Here is a 21698-nt window from a genome sequence, read left to right as displayed (position 1 = left end):
ATGCAAACATTATAGCTCAAATTTCTTACCTGGGATTTACCTCTGCGAGAGCTGGGTGTTTATTGCTGTTCCACACTCTGTAATTGTGTGTATTTTTCCAAGCTGCTACAAAGGTTGTTCCAAAGTCTGATAATATTTTTTCACTGTCTGATGAATAAAATAGATAAGAGAAACCTAAGCAGTTTCAGTACTTTGCATGCTATGTGTGTGCATGCAAAGAAGCAAGCACATTTTAATTTTTTAAAAGGCAGTGTGCACCTTCTGCACAGTAATACTGTCAATGCAACACAGCAACAAATAGAAAGGGGATGGTGCTGACTAACAGACTGGATTTCCACATGTTTGAAAGCCCAAAAATCTTTCTTGTTTCCCCCCTTGATGTGTTGTGTATCACTGTAAATACAGGTGTGGAAGGGCTGGTGTCATCCCTGATTACGTCTATGACAGTGATGGCCAAACTTGGCCCTCCAGCTGTTTTGGGACTACAGTTCCCATCATCCCTGACCACTGATCCTGCTGGCTAGGGATGATGGGAGTTGTAGTCCCAAAACAGCAGGAGGGCCAAGTTTGGCCATCCCTGGTCTATGACATACCAAGTCACTGAAAGACAGCTCCTCCACAGCTGTTTTTCAATGGCATGGTGTCAGCAGACAGAAGAAAGACACCACCCTCATATATAAACATGCACCTGGGCTAGCATTCAAGAATAGGAGTGTGGACTTGGGACCAACTGACAAACAGGCAAATCTATCCTTCCCCACTCAGTGTGGAGTGGCAGTTGCAACTGCCAGGAAGCAAATAAACAACTGGGAATAAAAGGTTTAATTAGTGAAATTGATGGAAAGTTAAAACTAAGCAGATTATGCAATTAAGATATAAGAAACAGCTTGAAAAGAGACAGAATTTTAAGAAGGAACTAATCTGGATTTTAACTGGATTTGGAGAGGTGGGACCATTTCTTCCCATGCATCTTGATATAAAACACCCCAAATCATCACACAGTCCTTTAGACAGAGCCAAGCGCTTTGATAGTAAAACCTGGATCTGCATTACTGTGTGCTAGAATATAGCATTAGATCAGATTAAGAGGCAGATATAGGGCTGTGCTAAGTGCGGAGCCCCGGGGGAGCTGCAACTATGATGTAGAAAGGAAGGAGAGAGGCGAGGGGGCAGCAAATTCTGGGATTGCACAGGGAGCTGCTAATATTTGAGACCCCAAGACTGAGATTAGGCGGCAGCAGGTCTCATGGACAAGACTCTCGGGCCTCAGACAACCTCTGCATGGGCCTGTGAAAAGCAATCCCTCTTTTTAATACAGCATCAGAGCTAACATACGGTTACAGTGGTGCCTCGCAAGACGAAAAGAATCCGTTCCGCGATTCTCTTCGTCTAGCGGTTTTTTTGTCTTGCGAAGCAAGCCCATTGACGGCTTAGCGGATTAAGGCTATTAGCGGCTTAGCGGCAAAGCAGCTAAGAGGCTATTAGTGGCTTAGTGGCTTAGAAAAAGGGTGGGGAAAGCGAAAAAATTCGCAAGACTCGCAAGACGTTTTCGTCTTGCGAAGCAAGCCCATAGGGAAATTTGTTTTGCGAAGCGCCTCCAAAACGGAAAACCCTTTCGTCTAGTGGGTCTTGCGAGGCATTCGTCTTGCGGGGCACCACTGTACTAACTAGGTCAGACCCAGATCCCTATATTTCTTTGTCCTTTCCTTTTACTCGTCCTAGTTACAGCTGCTAAGTATAATCTTAGAGGATTTTTTAAAAAAATAAAAAATGGAAGCAATGGCACCAGGGTTTACCTGGCTGCAGAGTAGCAGCGAGCAGCGCATGGAGATATGAGCCAAACTGGGCTCGGATCCATTCATCTCCTCCTTCCCAGCCAGTGCCGTCTAGGAAGACGTCGTCCCGGTTCTCAGTTACGTGCTTTACCAAGAAGTCTGCAAACCTCAAGTCAGCTGTTGTGGGATTCAGAACCTTCCTGAGCTCAGGATCATGGACTTGAACCAGAGCTTCCTCAATCTGTTGAGAAAAACCCAACATGAAAAAGCAGTGCAGAGGAAAAACTAAACAACCTGAGCTGAACTCTTGAGAGGAGCTACTCACTTCTGCTGAACCACAAGCCACAACTGATGTGAAGTGCTGCAGCGTTTGGAGATGAAACTCAGTCCGACTGCAGAGTTGCAGGTGGCAACAGTGGAGTTTGGATTTGATATTCCGCTTTATCACTACCCTAAGGAGTCTCAAAGCGGCTAACAATCTCCTTTCCCTTCCTCCCCCACAACAAACACTCTGTGAGGTGAGTGAGGCTGAGAGACTTCAGAGAAGTGTGACTAGCCCAAGGTCACCCCGCAGCTGGGTGTGGAGGAGCGGGGAAGCGAACCCGGTTCACCAGATTACGAGTCCACTACTCTTACAACTAACTCAGTCACTGATCAACCATCTTTAGTCCCTACAACAAGCAATCAGCTTCTTTTTCCTTGTGATAAACTGAGGTATAGAGCAGACCGCAGAGTGAATTTGGGGTACGGGTCCTGTTCTGGGGAGGCAGGGATGAACAGTCTCTCTCTGGGTCTATTTCAACTCTACAACTGGATTGCTGGAGATAGAAGGGAAGTTCTCCAAGCAATGTTGCCACTCCACGGGGCAGGTCACTATGTGTTTACAAGGAAAAGCTGTGGAAGATTCTTTCAAGCAACTACCATGTGGGAGCTGCAATCTGTAGACTGGACATCAAGGCAGTCTTTTCTGGAACAGTTCTGTATGAGTGGAAAGAACCATTAGTTTTACTCTGGGTATCTGAAGAGTGCCCAAATGCGGTCCTGGAAATTATGTTTAAGATCTGCTTCCCTCCTACCATAAAGAGACGAAATAGGACTTGGGATAAGAAGAATCTTCCTGTTGGGTAGAATATACTCAAGTAGTTAAGCAATTGTATTTGTTAGGACGTATGACCCTTTGCCGGCTGTATCCTTATTTTTATGGCACATTTTACCCAAAAAACTCTTCTTCTTTTTTTAAAAAAGCTGCCATTCAGTTACCTGCCTATGATATAAAAGAAAATGATTCATACCTCTACAATAGCATCACTTAGATGCTTTTGCTGACGGAAAAGGATGTTGGTGGCTCCTGCAACAAACCCCCGAATGGTTATATCAGACAGGAGATGGTGTTGTTGCAGCGCCATGTACGGCAAGCAAAGGTATCCCTGAAACAGAGAAAAGGGAGGGAGGAGATCAATGTGAGAAAGAAAAAGGCTGGAGAGCAGGAGCTGATACTTTAAAATGCTGTGATGTTCTAATGAACAAGGAAAAAATAATGAAGATTGTAATTGCAACTTGAACTGTTACTTCCTCATCAGTTAACAATCACACCTCGGTGGAATATTGCTCTGTTGAGTTAAACTATTACTGTCAATAAATTAGCAGGAAATCTAGGCAGGATACAGATTCAGCAAATTGTATGAACAGACCCTGTTCTCAGACACTGCCTCCTCCCAGACATACATGGGAGCAAATATGAATTAAATCTAAAGCAGACAAATTGTGGGCTTGAAGCCTTTGGTGTGGGTTAAATTGGAAGTGAATATGAAAGGAGAAGTGTGGGAGGGAGGGAACATAGAAATGCAAGGCTTTTTTGTAGTAACGCCAGACCAATGTCTTGTGGTTCCTTGCTTTAAATGCGTCCAGTTGATGGTGCCTGCATTTTATAGTTGTCAGATAAAGGGCAATGAGAACAGATTGATCTGACTGCAAGCCCAATTACTGTGACCTTCGGAGTCTCAGCAAAGAACATAAGGACAGAATGTACTATGCTGGGAAATTGTATCTGAGTAAGGCAAAAAGTTGATCGTTTCATTATTAAATTTTATAGGAAACTGTCACCACTAGAACACTCTTGCTTTGTGACTACTCACTTTTAGAAATAACCCCCCCCCCAAAGTAATACTGCAGTAACACTGTGAGTTTAACATGGAAAATTTATGGTGGAGGAAGGGGAACTGTTTTTAAATGAGTAACCATGGAAGAATTACAGGAAGTCAAGCTTATGATACAACAGTATCCTATAAAAACTGAGTAAGTAAACTCATTCTAAAAGAAGTTGATATCAGGTGTTCCAGCTAGAGTTTCACAAAATTAAGATTACAGAGCACATGGCTATAGTTTGCGTGTGTCTGCCATCAATTACGCCAGTATTTTCCAGGAAAGTTTACTATTTTTAAGAAGTCTTTGAACAAAACACTTTTATGTAGATTATACCCCAATTTTAACTGATGCTATTGAAAGCATAATTTTAACTTATAAATAGAATCAGTAACTCTAGCCCACTTCCAGCTGTTATAAAAATTGTTCTGTTGACTTGAAAGACTAAAGACACATAGGAAACAAACATGAACTAGGGCACTGCCTCATTCAATCTGGGCATGAGAGACAAGAATTCCCATACTATAACATCTGTAATGTTGTTTAGCCTTTCAGACCGCTTCGCATGGTGCCCTTCCAATGTTTTGGTCCAAAGTTCCTATATCACCCTTGGCCTTGCTGGCAGGGGCTTAGGAGAGTTGGAGTTCATCTGGAGACCCCCACCTTGGCTACCTCTGGCCTAAGGTATCAATATGCTCCTGACATTATCTTACTTACAGGAGCCACCAGGACTCAAGTTGTTCATGATAGATTTATTTATACAGTACAGTGGTACCTCTGGTTACGTACTTAATTCGTTCCGGAGGTCCGTTCTTAACCTGAAACTGTTCTTAACCTGAGACACCACTTTAGCTAATGGGGCCTCTTGCTGCCGCCGCACAATTTCTGTTCTCATCCTGAAGCAAAGTTCTTAACCCGAGGTAATATTTCTGGGTTAGCAGAGTCTGTAACCTGAAGTGTCTGTAACCTGAAGCCTATGTAACCCGAGATACCACTGTATCTGTCAGCCATAGTAGTCAACAGGACCCAGATATTCTGGAGGTCTCTTTTAGACCAGCATTTCCCAATCTGTGGGTTGTGACCTGTAAGTGGATCATGGGCTTTAGGATTCTTGCTTGGATGTCTCAAGTTACAGATATAAAATCGGCAAACATGCAGTTAAAATGCATGAAGCTAATGACTGCTGAAGATCTGAGGACCACAATTCATGTGACAATAAAACCACTGTTTTACACTACTGGATAGAGAATCCCTTAGTCGTGAGAATTTAATGAGTGATTCATACATGGCAAGTGCTGGAAACGCAGAGCTAGGCTAGGTCCCAGACTCACAAAGTCAGTGCTGCTCTTTTGAGACTCTTTGTATGGAACAGGGCAATATTCAACCAAGTCTTGCTCAGAGTACACACATTAACATTACTGAAACTAAGCCATGTGCATTAACTTTGGTGGGCCTATTCTGAGCTGAATAGGAAGCTGCCTTATACCAAGTCTGACCAACAGCCCATCTAGCTCATTATGGTCCCTACACTGACCAGCAATGGCTCTTCTGGGTTTCAGACAGGGGAAATTCCTAGTCTTTCCTGGAGATGTTGGGGACTGAACCTGGGACCTTCTGCATGCAAAGCAGTTCTCCACCAATGACCTATGACCCTGGCCAGATCAGAGAAAGTGTTTGCTACTTCCATCTTAGCAGGGCCCTGCCATGAGTGAGTACACCCCAGTTCCTGGTGATGGCACAATGACTCTGGGGTGTTCTGTCTGTTTTGGTTTTTTGTCCCACTCCCTTTGGGTATTAAGATATCCTTGCAGTTTCCCAAAAAGTTAACACCACTGACCCTGTCAGCACAGGTGCCCAGCTTGTATTACCAGGACAGAGAGAGCTGGAAGACTTGTGCTGTGCTTTTCCCCCCCTGTCACATTATTGTATTTCCCCCCTCCTCTAATTGTGGAGCTTTGATCAGATACCTCATTCATTTCTCTACAACTGTGGCAGATTTAAACTGTGCAAGGTTTGTTATGACCCCATGGCATTCACCAACCAAAAAAGGAGACCTTGTGGAAAACAGGTCCTCACCTTTTCAAAAGAGGGGCCATAATGTTTTGTTGACTGATTTACTAAAGGAATTGCTTATTTGTTTTTGAAAATATTTGCAGTCCACCTTTATGAGTAGCACTTGCTCCAGGACAGCTTACCCAATAAGAGGATAAAAATACAACTTTGAAACAAGATCAAAAGCAACGTGGAAACTTTCCAGAAGCCAAAACATGCCAGGTTACCTTAGTGAAAACAGCTAGCGGCATGCCATACTGGTCCTCTTCCAAACCTGATATAAGACCAGGAACAAAGACTGCGTTCCCTGTGTTAGGTTGAGGCTGCACAGTAATGGGAATGCTTTCAGAGACTGCAGGTTCCTTTGGAAGGATTTCAGTCTGTGCTGCTACTGCAGTGATTTCACCTTCTCCTTCTTTCAAACTGGGGTCCTCCAGGATATTAGGATCCAGGGTTTCCCAGTCACTTTCAGATGATTCTGGAGAAGTGCGTGAGAGAGGTTTCAAATGCTGCCCATTGTCCCTGGAGACATGTGCTCCGTTGAGATTGTCCTCGGTCTGAAATAAAGGTACATCTACTTTCTCAGTGTCCCGTTCTTGGTTTCCGGACAACGTTGGGCCTTCTGCATCTGTTTCCACGTTTTCGTTTGAAAGCGCCACAGTGGACAAGGAAACATAATAATCTGTAGGAGGTGGGACTTCCTGTTGGCCGACATCCTCTGAAACACTCTTCCTTGGCCGGTACTGTGAACAGTCAGTGAGACCATGCTCTATCATACCTGGAAATTATAAAAATCTCTTGGATAATAGCATCGTGAAAAGTGAGTTTATCATAATGCAAAACACATTGTATACTTTGAAAGCTACCTTACAGCTCTGTATCTGAAGGCTCCCTTTTTCCTGAGCAAAGATGCTTTAGTTGAGATTCCTGCATGACAGGGGGTTTGACTAGATGATTCTCGGGGTTGCTTCCAATTCTACGATTCTAAGAATAATCTTCGATTTCCATGCACAGTATATTTATAGCCTTATATACTTGCTAGAATATACCATACTAGTGATCTTTCATGAGACAAGCTGTATCCAAATGTCATTCTGATCTATGGTTTAGCAATACCTGAATGAACATAGTCTTCTTTCGGCCTTGACATTTCCCTTCCTCTCCTCTTACTGTATGACTGGGAGGAGGAGTTCTGGTTAACTGTGATTTTTCAGGTGATCTGGGCCAGCAAACTGTGGTTAACATTAACTATGGTTTGTTTCAAACAATCCAGCTTCGAACAGTGATTTTTAAAAATGGCTTGTGGAAACCAACCACAGCTAATCACAGTTCTAGGTTCAGGTGACATGGGAAACTGTGTAACATGCTTTCTATTGTTGTAAATACTTTACTCTCACTTACCAGGAAAGAGTGATAAGACTGTCATTAGGGCTCCCACCAGCCTATTCACTGGAGAGATATAAAACAGAACCTGAAAGGGAGGGGTGGGTGGGAATGACAAACGTTAATTTCTAGAGAAAGAGAAGAACGAAAAACAAACAATTCCAGTTCATAACACCCAGAATGACAGCAGCACATGACTTTCTAAGGCATAAAAAGGTGAAAGGTAAAGGACCCCTGACAGTTAAGTTGAGTCACAGACGACTCTGGGGTTGCGGCACTCATCTCGCTTTACAGGCCGAGGGAGCTGACATTTGTCCACAGACAGTTTTCCGGGTCATGTGGCCAGCATGACCAAGCCGCTTCTGGCACAACAGAACACGGAAACCAGAGCAGCGCACGGAAATGCCGTTTACCTTCCCACTTGGAGCGGTACCTATTTATCTACTTGCACTTTTTGGCATGCTTTTGAACTGCTAGGTTGGCAGGAGCTAGGACCAAGCAACGGGAGCTCACCCCATCGCGGGGATTTGAACCGCCGACCTCCTGATTGGCAAGCCCAAGAGGCTCAGTGGTACAGATGTTTAAAGAACAGCATGCAGAACTCTACAGCACTGGAAATAGGAATCACAAGCAGCATTTTTTTAAAGCATTAGACACAATTTTTCCTACGTTGCAGTTTAGCTAAATTATTCAAGGATGCCCCAACTCCATCTATATCCAGAGCCTAGGAGCCAACAGGGTACTGTGTGCTGTTAATAGTTCTTGAATGCATCTGGAGCCAGGTCTCAAGGTATATAGTCTGAGTCAGCATGGACCTGCTCTTAGTTAAGACCTATTCTTCAAAGAGGTTCGCCTGCTCTTTTGTTTCATGACCCTACCCCCTCTTCTTCTGCAACATTTGTAATCTCCTCAGATAGTTCCAGCTATACACCTGGAAGAACCCTCAGTACCTCCACTGAAGACTGAACCTAGAAGCAGAGAATATGCTACTCTGCATTTGGTCTGCTTCCTCATAGGTTCCAGGAAACATCCCACAGATTCCAGTGCATTAAAACGGGAAGGGCAAGTATGGCTCAACGCTCTGGAGTACTCTTGCTTTTATGCTTTGTGACATGTAAAAAGTTCAGATTAATAATCATCTTCCCATGCTGCTGTAGCTATAATAGCATGCAGCATTTAATTCAGGGGTCAGCAAACTTTTTCAGCAGGGAGCCGGTCCACTGTCCCTCAGACCTTGGGGGTGGGGTGGGGCGGAGTATATTTTGGGGAAAAAAATGAACAAATTCCTGTGCCCCACAAATAACCCAGAGATGCATTTAAAATAAAAGCACACATTCTACTCATGTAAAAACACGCTGATTCCCGGACCGTTTGTGGGCCGGATTGAGAAGGTGATTGGGCCAGATCTGGCCCCCGGGCCTTAGTTTGCCTACCCATGAATTAATCCCTTCCACCCTTCATTTTTAAACATAGGTGGCTACTGGGTGAATATAAACCAAGGGTACCCACAGGCGCACCCTAACCTCCTATGGTTACCGCAAATGATCTCGGTAAATATCCTCTCAAAAATCTACAATGCTTGAGAGACGATTTGTTCTTCCTGCGCAGTTCCTATTTACATTGGCCTGGCTTCCACTACACTAAACGCACACTCTTACAAGCCTGCCCGTATTTTATTACATGTCAAGGCTGTGACATGGTCTGAGCAAAGGAAAAGTGCAGACAGCTTCTCTCTGGGAGTGAGCACAGTGTTGGCTGATGTGGGTGCCTTTTCCCCAGTGGGGCGGAAGGAGACATGCCTGTACCATTTTGGGGTACTTTCCTTTTCTGCTCTTTTATACTTGGCAGCCATTTTGTGTTATGCTGCCTTGCATACAGCTGTCTCTGTACATCTGCATATCTGTCTCCATATAGCCACACCACAAACTTAGCAAAGTTTGCTTACCTTTGCCATGGCAACTACTGCCGAATTGAAACGTTAAAAAGCAGGCAAACAGAACAGGCACGTCTCCATACTAGCTAACTGCATGTGTGGGATAGCTCATAACATCTATCCACAGAGGATAACATCTATCCATATTCCATTAAACTACGTCATTAAGCAAGTCCATTTCAGTTCTTTCTGCCAACCTGGGGAGAAGGAAGAGATCTTACCTTTTTCTCTAGGAGAATCAGCTTAAAAAGTATTAAGACCTTCAAAACAAAGAGACACAAATCTTAAACAACAGCAATAGGTATGCATATTAATATTTCATGATATCATTTCCATTTGACACTTCAGAAATGCACAGTAAATATCTGAACAAATGATTTCATCTACTTTTATAACTTGGCTTTTCTTTTAAAATACTCAAAGCACCTGAAAGGATCAATCAAACAATTAAACAACTCATAGTAGTAATGAGATATTATACATTTCTAGGTTTTAGGCCCAGATACGGGGCAGAAACAGCTTTGGTCATCCTGGTTGATGACTTACAATGAGAACCAGACAAGATCACAACACGATTCATTTTCTTAGACCTCTCAGTGGCATTCAGTACCATTAACCACGGTATTTTCTGAGCCGTGCAGCTGCATTGGAAAGAGGAGGAATGGTACTACATCGGCCTCAGTCCTTTCTGGGGGTTTGGTCCCAGAATATGATACTGAAGGATTTCTCTTGTAGCCTATACCTCTGGCTTCTGGAGGCCCTAAAGATTCTATTCTGTCCTGCATGCTGTTTATCTTCTAAGTCAAACCATTGGGAGAAATCACCCAGAAGCTTGAGCTCAAATTGCAGATGATGCCAAGCTTTGCTTCTCTTTTCCATCTGTCAATCTCAGGGAGGCTGTGGAAATCCTAAATAGGTGTCTGGAGACAGTCCTGAGGTGGATCAGGGTGAATAAACAGAAGCTCAGGCCAAATAATATAGAGGTGCTATGCTTAGGGAAGCAAGCTGATCCGGACACAGGGGTACAACTGCGGTTTGATGGGCCTTGACGTCCCTGAAGGACTAAGTTTGTGGTTTCTCTTGGGCTCAGCACTATTTTTGGAAGCACATGTGCCTTTTTTTCCAGGGGAAACCGGGACGCCATCTTTGACCCTATCTAGAGGGACTGGACCTTGTTTCAGTAATCCATGTGGTGGTCACATCCAAGGTAGATACACTGTACATGAGGCTGCCTTTGAATATGATTTGGAAATGTCAGCTGTTGAGTTTGATTGCTAGCGGGTGCAAGGTGATCAGAGCACGTGACACCAATTCCGGCCATGTTTAAAGTGCTGGTTTTGATATTTAAAGTCTCAAATGGTTTGGGGCCATGTTACCTGAAGGCCGTCTACATCAGTACAAGATCTGCCTTGAAAGGAAGCTGCCTCACACAAGGCCAGATCTTTTGTCCATCTAGATCAGTGTTGTAAATAGAAGAGAAGAGCTTTGGATTTGATATCCCGCTTTATCACTACCCGAAGGCGTCTCAAAGCGGCTAACATTCTCCTTTCCCTTCCTCTGCCACAACAAACACTCTGTGAGGTGAGTGAGGCTGAGAGACTTCAGAGAAGTGTGACTGGCCCAAGGTCACCCAGCAGCTGCATGTGGAGGAGCAGAGACGCAAACCCAGTTCACCAGATTACGAGTCTACCGCTCTTAACCACTATGCTGCACTTAGTGGCAGCAGCTTTCCATGTTTTTAGGGAGGAGACCTGGGACCTTCTGTAGGCAAAGCAGATCTTCTACCAATGAGCTACAACCCTTCACTATTAAGTATCACATTCAGCCCAAACGAACTAAGCCAACTATCAACCACAGAACAGTAACCTTTACAAACTGAGCGGTCTTAATACATTTGAGAATGAATCCCCTAATAAACCTTGCTGGAGCAGATGCATCTTCACTGTTTGTCAAAAGCAAAGCAAAGGCAGAAGTAGATGTACCTCCTTCAGAATTCACATCAGGAAGAAACATACCTTGTGTCTAAACTGAAGGACAAGATCTCGTGGAGACAGACCTAAAAGTAGGGACAGCAAAACAATTAGCACACCTTAGTAAGAACCACCAACATTTCCTGCTTATAAATCTGGAGAAACCTGCTGGCAGCAGGATTAAAAGATTTTGTACTATTTTCCCAGCACTTAGGGGCAAAGAATCTGTGGGAGCTTACATGGTTCATTGATCACAAATGCAAATTGGATTTTAACTACCAATAATAGTTGACTGCCTTCTCCTATTAAAGCCAGGAGGAAGGAACATTACCTGGCCCTTCTCCTATTAATAGGCCTTTAATAATCCACTCATTACTTTTGAATAAACATGGTTTTGAAAAAGCATCTGAACAGCTCTCCTCACACAGCAGCGAAAATGACAAGCATTCTATGTAAAAGGAAAAAAGTGACAGGTTTATCTAGCCCCGTGACTGATGGGAAAAGTAATCACAATAATTAGTACATTATTTAGGGGTGCGCAGACTTGGCCTTAGACTTTAGAACCAACAAAGTACTTTAGGAAATGAAATGAACAGTTGTGTTATTTAGTAAATATTGCTTACCAAGATAAACTTGTGATCCTTCCAGGGGGCCTCCTCCCAGCGAGCTATTCATATGCTCATAAAGTTCCTGCAAAGCCATAAATTTTGAAAGCATTAAAAACACTTTCTAAAGGCATCTACTAGAAAATAAATGAAAAGGCTTCATACAGCATGGATCTGCCAAAATACCATGCTATGAAGAAGAATCTTGGCATTTTTTTTTCAATGAGTCGCTAAATGCATAGACATCGATCCAATGGACTCAAAGAGGCTTCAGCTGGGATCCAAAGAGATCCTTTGGTAGAACCCAGAGTGGCTGTAAACCCACTGTGACCCTTTTTAGAGCCAGTGTGGTGTAGTGGTTAAGAGCGGTAGTCTTGTAATCTGGTGAACCAGGTTCGCTTCCCCGCTCCTCCACATGCAGCTGCTGGGTGACCTTGGGCCAGCCACACTTCTTTGAAGTCTCTCAGCCCCACTCACCTCACAGAGTGTTTGTTGTGGGGGAGGAAGGGAAAGGAGAATGTTAGCTGCTTTGAGACTCCTGAAGGGGAGTGAAAGGCGGGATATCAAATCCAAAATCTTCTCTTCTTCTTCTTCTTTAATGTGCTACACCACCAATGGCATTTGAAAATCCTCTCATTTGCAATGGGGAAAAGCACTGGTTGAGAAAAACAACACATAGCTCCCCTGGGCTCATTCTAGGACAGCCTTTCTCAACTATGGATCCCCAGATGTTCTTGAACTACACCCTGACCACTGGCCATGCTGGCTAAGAATGATAGGAGTTGTAGTCCAACAATATCTGGGGACCCAAGGTCGAGAAAGGCTGATCTTGGAATATAGGGCACTGTCTTAAACTGAGCAGACCCACTCGTTTACCTAGCTCAGTATTGGCTACACCAGGGATGGGCAGAAAGTAGACTGGGTCCTACCTAATAGATCCCTGGGTAATTTTCAATAGATCAACAAGCATTTTTTTAATGAAAGTTTTTATTAATTTTCAATACAATATACATATAATACCATATCAAAGATTTATCACAAATTATATATTATGGAGTTCCTTCAGCTTATCTGCCAATCATCCGTAATTAAATTTTAGTTACGCATTTCCTAATTTTATTATTGCGACAAGCATTTCTGACTCACAACTATTAAGCAAAGGTAGCAACAAAAATGGCTCTTTGCTGAAATGAAGAAAGCTGGAGTAACCAGGAATGGACTTTGGCGGAGAAGGACTGTGAGGTTCTGGGCCTCAAAAGCAAACAAACCTCAGGGTCAGAATTCTTTGATTCTAAGTGTGTGCCTTTTTTGCAGCAGGTGGAGCTCAGGGTGATAGCAAGAAAACCTCTACCACAAGGGTGACTACCCCCGGGTCTTAACCAGTGGTAGCTCACATAGTCCACTTGAGATACTGTTGGACTCCAACGTCCATCCAGCTGGTATGGTCCGTGTCCGGGGATTATGGGAATTAAGTTGATCACCATCTGGAAAGCACGACACTCACATCCCCTGGTCTATTTTCTTTATTTCATAAAAAGTATATACCCCTTGATTTAAACGCGTGTGCACCCACCCACCCCTCAAAGTGAGTAATTTGCAAAAAATTAAAACAAGAAAATCAAGAAAAAGAAACCTCCTGAATGCAAATAATGTAAGCTAAGGGTCTTCTTTTCTATCAATGGTGGGGTGCCACAGGGTTCTGTCTTGGGCCCGGTCTTATTCAACATCTTTATCAACGACTTGGATGAGGGACTCAAGGGCATCCTGATCAAATTTGCAGATGACACCAAACTGGGTGTCATCAAAACGACCTTGAGAGATTAGAGAACTGGGCCAAAACAAACAAGATGAATTTTAACAGGGAGAAATGTAAAGTATTGCACTTGGGCAAAAAAAATGAGAGGCACAAATACAAGATGGGTGACACCTGGCTTGAGAGCAGTACATGTGAAAAGGATCTAGGAGTCTTGGTTGACCACAAACTTGACATGAGCCAACAGTGTGACGCGGCAGCTAAAAAGGCCAATGCAATTCTGGGCTGCATCAATAGGAGTATAGCATCTAGATCAAGGGAAGTAATAGTGCCACTGTATTCTGCTCTGGTCAGACCTCACCTGGAGTACTGTGTCCAGTTCTGGGCACCACAGTTCAAGAAGGACACTGACAAACTGGAACGTGTCCAGAGGAGGGCAACCAAAATGGTCAAAGGCCTGGAAACGATGCCTTATGAGGAACAGCTAAGGGAGCTGGGCATGTTTAGCCTGGAGAAGAGGAGGTTAAGGGGTGATATGATAGCCATGTTCAAATATATTAAAGGATGTCACAAGGAGGAGGGAGAAAGGTTGTTTTCTGCTGCTCCAGAGAAGCGGACACGGAGCAATGGTTCCAAACTACAAGAAAGAAGATTCCACCTAAACATTAGGAAGAACTTCCTGACAGTAAGAGCTGTTCAACAGTGGAATTTGCTGCCAAGGAGTGTGGTGGAGTCTCCTTCTTTGGAGGTCTTTCAGCAGAGGCTTGACAAGCATATGTCAGGAGTGCTCTGATGGTGTTTCCTGCTTGGCAGGGGGTTGGACTCGATGGCCCTTGTGGTCTCTTCCAACTCTATGATTCTATGATTCTATCCTGGCTGTGGACTCCAATGAGTTCACCTATCTCTCAGTCTACATGGGCTTCCCCATTTGCTTCAAGGGAAAGGAAAGCTATGCAGGTAGAAATGAAGGAAGGGTGACGTTAAAGTTTAGGAATCAAATGGATAATAATGAAGGCCCTCTATGGTTCACAGATCAGTATCACCCAAGAGTTTGCATTTCTAGACCGAAAACTTACCTTAAGTATTGAAATTTGAGAGAAGTCTTTTTCTTCAAAGTAGGCATGTGTAATTAGCTGCAGCTTAGCCTGGAGCAGCCCATACAGAGGCTTGAAAGGAAAACACATCATCATGTTACATCAAGAAAGGCAGGCACATAGTCAAGGACAAAAACAGCTTCCCTTCAAAGCAAATTGCACATATTGATCTCAAATTGATGACAAATTACACATACATTAGGTAACAGTTTATTTATAACGATTGACTATGTCAGTCATCCTGCTGTCAAAATAAGCAACAGTTTATTAATATGATAGTGTTCCTATCTGATCAGAGTAGTGTGGTAAAATACAGGCAAACTTGGGCTGCCTTGCTCCATTTGAGAGCTGGTATAGAGTTACAGTGTTAGACCAGGGAAGGTAAAGGGACCCCTGAACATTGAGTCCAGTTGCAGATGACTCTGGGGTTGTGGTGCTCATCTCACTTTACTGGCCAAGGGAGCCGGCGTTTGTCCACAGACAGTTTTTCCGGGTCATGTGGCCAGCATGACTAAGCTGCTTCTGGTGAACCAGAGCAGTGCATGGAAACGCCATTTACCTTCCCGCTGGAGTGGTACCTATTTATTTACTTGCACTTTGACGTGCTTTCGAACTGCTAGGTTGGCAGGAGCCGGGACCGAGCAACGGGAGCTCACCCTGTCGCAGGGATTTGAACCGCCAACCTTCTGATCGGCAAGCCCTAGGCTCTGTGGTTTAGACCAAACTCGGGTTCAAATCCAATGTTCAAGTCAGCCATGAAGTTCACCGAGTGAGTCTGGGCCCGTCACTAACCCTCTGTCTAACCTGCCTCATAGGGCTGTTGTGGTAAAACAGGGCAGGAAGAACCACACACAGTACCTTGAGCACCTTGAGTAAGGATTGGATAAAAATGCAATACATAAAGAAACATAAATAAGCTTTGCTTGTGCAAGTCAACTTCTCCATGAAGAATCTCTCTCTCTCTCTCTCTCTCTCCTTATGCAATTCAACTCCAGAATCTAACTCTGAGTATCATGTAAAGGTAAAGGTAAAGGGACCCCTGACCATTTGGTCCAGTCGTGACCGACTCTGGGGTTGCGGCGCTCATCTCGCTATATTGGCCGAGGGAGCCGGCGTTTGTCCACAGACAGCTCCCGGGTCATGGGGCCAGCATGACTAAGCTGCTTCTGGCGAACCAGAGCAGCGCACGGAAACGCTGTTTACCTTCCCGCCGGAGTGGTACCTATTTATCTACTTGTGCTTCGATGTGCTTTTGATCTGCTAGGTTGGCAGAAGCAGGGACCGAGCAACGGGAGCTAATCCTGTCGCGGGGATTCGAACCGCCGACCTTCTGATCGGCAAGTCCTAGGCTCTGTGGTTTAACCCACAGCGCCACCCAAAAAGTATTTCACATCAGGTAGTTGTTACATGAGTTGTGACTTGAAAAGGCATGCTGGGGGAGAGTTAATGTGGCCTAATAGCTAGATTTCTGGATCTTGGGTTGGGAGCTGGGCAAACCCTGCTCCAGATTCAGTTCTTCAACTGTACAGTGATGGATCTCACAGATCTGAACGATGATAAAAAGTGTGACCAGAAGTGTTGTGTGTCCTATTTCACTTTCGTACAAAGCTAAAGGGGGGAAATGCTCTGGGATGTATTAAATTAGAAATGCTGTCATTTTAAGAGCTTGCAAATGGCATTTTTTCTGTTTACTAGATTACAATTTTGAAAGAATGCTTTTGTCTTGGATTTCAACAGGAGTGTGCCTAACATGAAAGAAAGATCCCCAAACACACTATTTTTAAGGCATGTAACTATCTCTTACCAGCTGACTTAGAACACAGACACTTTTCTGTACTGTTTCTCGGGTAATATCTGCTTGCCGTACTTTCAAGGCCTTTGAAAAAGAGTAAGAGAGAACAAGCTTTTACTGCATTTTTACACATCCGCCTTTAAGGAACAAATACTCATTTAGCCGCAGCATTCATAAAAACAACTGAGCACTCTACAAAATAAAAAATAGGACAGTCTCTGCCTGTAGGCATGTTGTCTAATAAAGCACTGGGCACATTATGGAGAAAGGAGAAGGGAGGTAAAAAGAAGGGAGAGAAGAAGGGGTCAATAAGGAAAGCCAAGTGAAAAGATTTGCTTTGAATACAATAATAGAAGAGGAGATCCATCCCTTTTCTATACATTGTTTACGTTTTTGGCACCCCCAGTAATCATATCAACTTGAATGTATTTATGAAGCTTCCACAAGTTTACATGTGAAGACATGCGTTAGTTCTGAAAAATCAGGCACTTTTCCTGTGTAAGAGGTATGTTGAAGCAGATACAGTGGTGCCCCGCAAGACGAATGCCTCGCAAGACGGAAAACCCGCTAGACGAAACGGTTTTCCGTTTTGGAGGCGCTTCGCAAAACGAATTTCCCTATGGGCTTGCTTTGCAAGACGAAAATGTCTTGCGAGTTCCTGCGGGGTTTTTCCCCTCCCCCCCCTTTCCTAAGCCCTAAGCCGCTTATCAGCTGATCCGCTGATAAGCCGCTTATCAGCTGATCCGCTAAAAGCCGCTAAACTGCTAATAGTGCTAATCCGCTAAGCTGTCGATGGGCTTGCTTCGCAAGATGAAAAAACCGCTATACGAAGAGCCTCACAGAATGGATTAATTTCGTCTTGCGAGGCACCACTGTACTATCCTTACAGGGCAAACAATCCTATGCATAGATCTACGCAGTCGAGGTCAGTGGAGCTTACTTTCAGGAAAGCATGCATGGGACTGTGAACCTAACACTCACACAGGGTCATCCTTGTAACGCTAAACCATGGTTTTGCATCATCTGTGAACTGAGTCACAAAGTCAGTTGCTTTCTTAGCCAAAATTACATAGCACCACCATATAATTCACCCAAACTGCACACAAAAAACCAAGGGAGTGTAGATGGACAGGTATATAATGTAAGATCTGTTTTTTAAATGCAGAAATAGTAGTAAGTGAAGACAAGACCAGTAAAATTATAACAGTCACAGTGAAATAAAAAAGAAGTTCCATTGCTATAAATCTTTTATTGTAATATCCTGTGATATCCAGTTAGAGTTATGAAATTGCTGCAGAGGTTTAACAGACTATAAACGCTGCTGGAGTATGACAGGGCAACAATATTAGAATCTAAATGAATAATTTAGGAACTCATGATTTTAAAACTATCATTTCATAGAAAGGAAAAATGGTCTGCCTTTACCAAACATATCAAAACCTTCATAGTCATACCACCCGAGTTACATCTCTTAGGTTAAGATCAAATCAGTTTCTCCAACAAAAGGAAGACATATATTTACGACTCTATTTTTAAACATAAAACCCCTGGAAAATTAATAGTTAATGCTCACGGCCAACTTCCACCTGCTTCACCCAACTGCTAATTTAAACATGAATCAACAAAATAATCTCTATCAGCTTCTCTGGGTTTATGTAAATAGAGGAGTTAGTCATCCTATAATGGAACAAGAGGTTAAAACACATATGATTATGAATCCCAGGCTATTGGATATTTTGTTGCAGATTAAGTGCTATTTGATAGCTAAATGTATACTAAACTGGACAGAAAGTAAAAAAATATGTTCCAACGTATAGTGATGTTAAATTCTCGAGAATAATCTTTTGGAGAATATTCTCGAGACTGCTCTCAGTTAATGAGAGTATTAGAGAATTTTCATTTAAAATAGGAGAATATTCATTTTGATGCACTGAAAAAGATATAATTTTAATGCACTGTAAATTTATTCATGGGTAAACTTGCTCAGATGGCAACCAGAAACTGTACAGATACTTTTATTCAATGGGGCAATGCAGTGAATTCACATTCTTTGCTAGGCTTAGGTATTTTAAGTGTATAAAGCATTAAGGCCACTTTCTGTAAAAAAAAAAGCACACTATATGGCCAAGGATATAGAATTGCTAGGAATAAGGTCACATCAAAATAGAAAAAAGGGCTATTACATATAGTTGAAATACATATGAATTCAAATGTTCTTTTTTTTAATTAAATATTTTTTATTAACCGACCAATCAAATCAAATCACATCACATAAATTCCGAATTACAAAGCCGAATTTTAATTTTTTTGTTGGGGGGACCGATATTTCAAGTTCCGAAGGGGATTCCAATCATCTTCTTGCTGCTACATTAATATCCACAAATCTGTCCAAATAATGTTCATAATTCTATCCAGTCCTATCTTGCTGTTCCCACATCTCATCTTGTTCGTATATTTTTCTTTTTTCTTTATGATCTCTTCTGATAATCTCCTTAAGCAGGTAAACACCAGTTATAATCCTGTGTGAATTTTTCCGTTCGTCCAATCATGTCGAGATGGTTTCCATATATCATCACTTTCATAAATAAAAGCACTCTTTCCATCATTAGTCTCGCAAATCTGTCGCCTTCTTTAGTCCCTCTGAGGAGGCTCACCCACAATATGAAAACAGATCTATTCCTCCTCCCAGACATAAATCTTTCGACAGAACTTGCCAAAATGGCGACGCTATTTTTTGCTGCGTCATCCCAAAGCTCTTATGCTTTCCACGATCTCCTTAAAACATGCTTTGGTTAGAGAATTACGGTATCTCCACACAGTCTTAAATCCTCAGCTTAAGTCATTTAAACGGCATTTCTGACTTGTGACTTGTGGGGGGGGGTTCTTGGTTAATCACATAGAGAAAAGAAAGGAAAGTCCCCCCCCCATCCAGTCCCGTTGCCGAACATACCGAGCCTTGGTGTGTCTTCTCATGATTTATTCTCCAACCCATCTTGTTTATCAGAGATCTCTTCAGTTAGCAGTCTTTACTCCCCATTCTTCCTTGAAATATGTGCATTAGCTTCCTCCTAATTGTTTCTTTTGAAGTTGCTGCAGCTAGAGGCACGAATCAGAGACAGCGTCCAGGAGCGCCGAAATCTGCACAAGGGCTTTCTGCCTAGTGCCCCCACCCCCTCAAGTTCGGGGGTGGTATAGGGCACAGCAGGCAAGGGCAGTTCCCCCCATACGCTTGGGGGGGCCGGGAGACTGTTTACTCCCATCACAGCCTCTTAATTACCTCGTGTGGGTCGGAGAGATGTTATTGTCAGCCATCTTCCGATGCGCCCCTAGTGGCCCCCCATGAATTCAAATGTTCATCAAATTAAATGAATAGCACTTTAAAAACTAACTAACTAACTAACTAACTAACTAAATAAATAAATAAATGTTTTCTGTAGCTCGCATTTCAGAACTGCCAATGGTGAATGACACAATGCCCAGTAATGTAACTGGATCAAAAAAATTATTCATTACTTACACTGGCAATATCACAGCTTGACTTATTATTTACTAGATTTTTTAAATGTGGGTTGTAAAACTGGTTCTTACATTAGAATTTACAGTTTGTGGAGAATATTCTCTGGAGAATTTTCTAGCAAAGAAAATTCTCATTCTCGAGAATATTCTCTGGAGAATATTTTCACCCCACATCACTACCCACGTAACATTTGATATCAAGAGAAGTCACCGTGTAAACAATGAACATTACTCCTGCAATTGCATTTGTGGTATCAATACAGGCCAGAAAATCTGCAGCTGGATTCCTAGCTAATGTTTCCATGTTCATATTTGCACATCATGCTAAACCATGGCTCAGGAGAGCCTTAGGCTCATGCATTCCTCCCCCTTCTTCTCCCATGTGACAGGAAGGAATTCAGAGTCTTTCATTTTGCTTAACCATGGTTTATCATTTCACTCAAACAAACTGTGGCTTATATTAACTATATTTTGTTTGAAACAAAGGCCACTATGAAAAGTTCCTCGACAATTGCCAAATGCTAAGTCCAACAATTCACAAGAACTGAAAAAAATCTCAAACATATGACAGAGGCTCTGTCGTAAAAAGATTCAGGAAAAATATTACCCTGCATCAAGGGCCTTAAAGACTTAATGTTCACATTATACCAATATCTGCACCAGTACTTTGTACAAATGGTCAAATTTGGAGGATGCCAAACTGGAGAAGCTACCTAAGTTCCTGCACAAGACCTTTTTTTCTTTTAATGTTCACACACTTGCAATATAATTACCTTAGCTTCAATCTGCCTGTAGCATGAGACGCCATACACTGTACTTCGATCTCCGCTTCTTGGTGGCAAGTGAAAAAACACAGTGTCTGAAAGAGGAATGAAATGGACTTAGCATTCACTAAAGGTATCACATAGAGGTATGAAGTTTCTACAGTGTTATCCTGCTCAGTATCACCCTGAGAGCCAATTTGGTAGCTAGCCTAACATGTCCAGAAAAAACTAAAACATTATGGTGTGGAATAATGGGTAGAACATGGGTCTACATGAGTATTTTATATTACCATGCAGAGCCTGCTCAAGCTATTTTACTGCCCTGGGGGAAATTAATTTTGCTCATCCATCAATGGATCTTTTTGTAACAGCCAGGAGTGCACCTCAGTCAGCAGCGATATCTTACAGCTGCTGCTCCCTATCCCATTCCAGGGAACTATAAACCTGCTGCCCAAGAACTGGCTGGTTAGTTGAAATCCGCAGGTGAAACTTGGCACCGCCACCGTTCCTTGACTCTTGACACCCTCTCAAAATCACCGGGTCACAATGCTGCAATGACAGCAAAAACCACAACCAGCCTGTGATCCCAATTCTGTCAATGAGTCTCTTTGTCTCTCTCCTTTCTTGGCTTATTTCCTTCTGGCTGGTAAGGAGAACTACTCCGGTTTCTAGGCCCTAACTGAAGTTTTGCCTGAGGCCTACCTTTTTTGGCCATTCCTCAACTTCACACCTCCACCACCCGTGGTTTGCTTGGCTTCCAGCTTTTCATTATGCTGCTTACTTTACTGAACTTTCTTTAATCACTTTGTTTGTTGACCAGCCAATCTCTCCAGCCCTGTCCCATAGGAGAGCCTCATCAGCTGCTTCTTGTCATTCTACACTGCCTCTAATCTTCTCCCCAGGGTTTCTCTTTCTCAGG

General features: G+C 43.0%; 1 protein-coding gene across 1 annotated transcript in view; it reads right to left on the bottom strand.

Moving 5' to 3' along the window:
* The window catches only part of AVL9 (AVL9 cell migration associated), a 35256-nt gene that overhangs the window by 4000 nt on the left and 9558 nt on the right, over window positions 1-21698 (bottom strand). The window contains exons 3-13 of the mRNA XM_081834794.1: window positions 20789-20874; window positions 16512-16583; window positions 14690-14779; window positions 11879-11945; window positions 11301-11341; window positions 9507-9545; window positions 7371-7440; window positions 6197-6747; window positions 3068-3202; window positions 1797-2016; window positions 30-147 (exon numbers count right to left, since the gene is read on the bottom strand). Of these exons, the coding sequence (XP_081690920.1) occupies window positions 30-147; window positions 1797-2016; window positions 3068-3202; window positions 6197-6747; window positions 7371-7440; window positions 9507-9545; window positions 11301-11341; window positions 11879-11945; window positions 14690-14779; window positions 16512-16583; window positions 20789-20874 (1489 nt within the window). The remainder of the gene's footprint in view (window positions 1-29; window positions 148-1796; window positions 2017-3067; window positions 3203-6196; window positions 6748-7370; window positions 7441-9506; window positions 9546-11300; window positions 11342-11878; window positions 11946-14689; window positions 14780-16511; window positions 16584-20788; window positions 20875-21698) is intronic.

The sequence above is a fragment of the Podarcis erhardii genome (genome assembly GCF_964252035.2).
Source record: "Podarcis erhardii genome assembly, chromosome: 12".
NCBI lineage: Eukaryota > Metazoa > Chordata > Lepidosauria > Squamata > Lacertidae > Podarcis > Podarcis erhardii.
The sequence above is the reverse complement of the archived record's forward strand: the minus strand, read 5'-3'. Positions and strand labels throughout refer to the sequence as shown.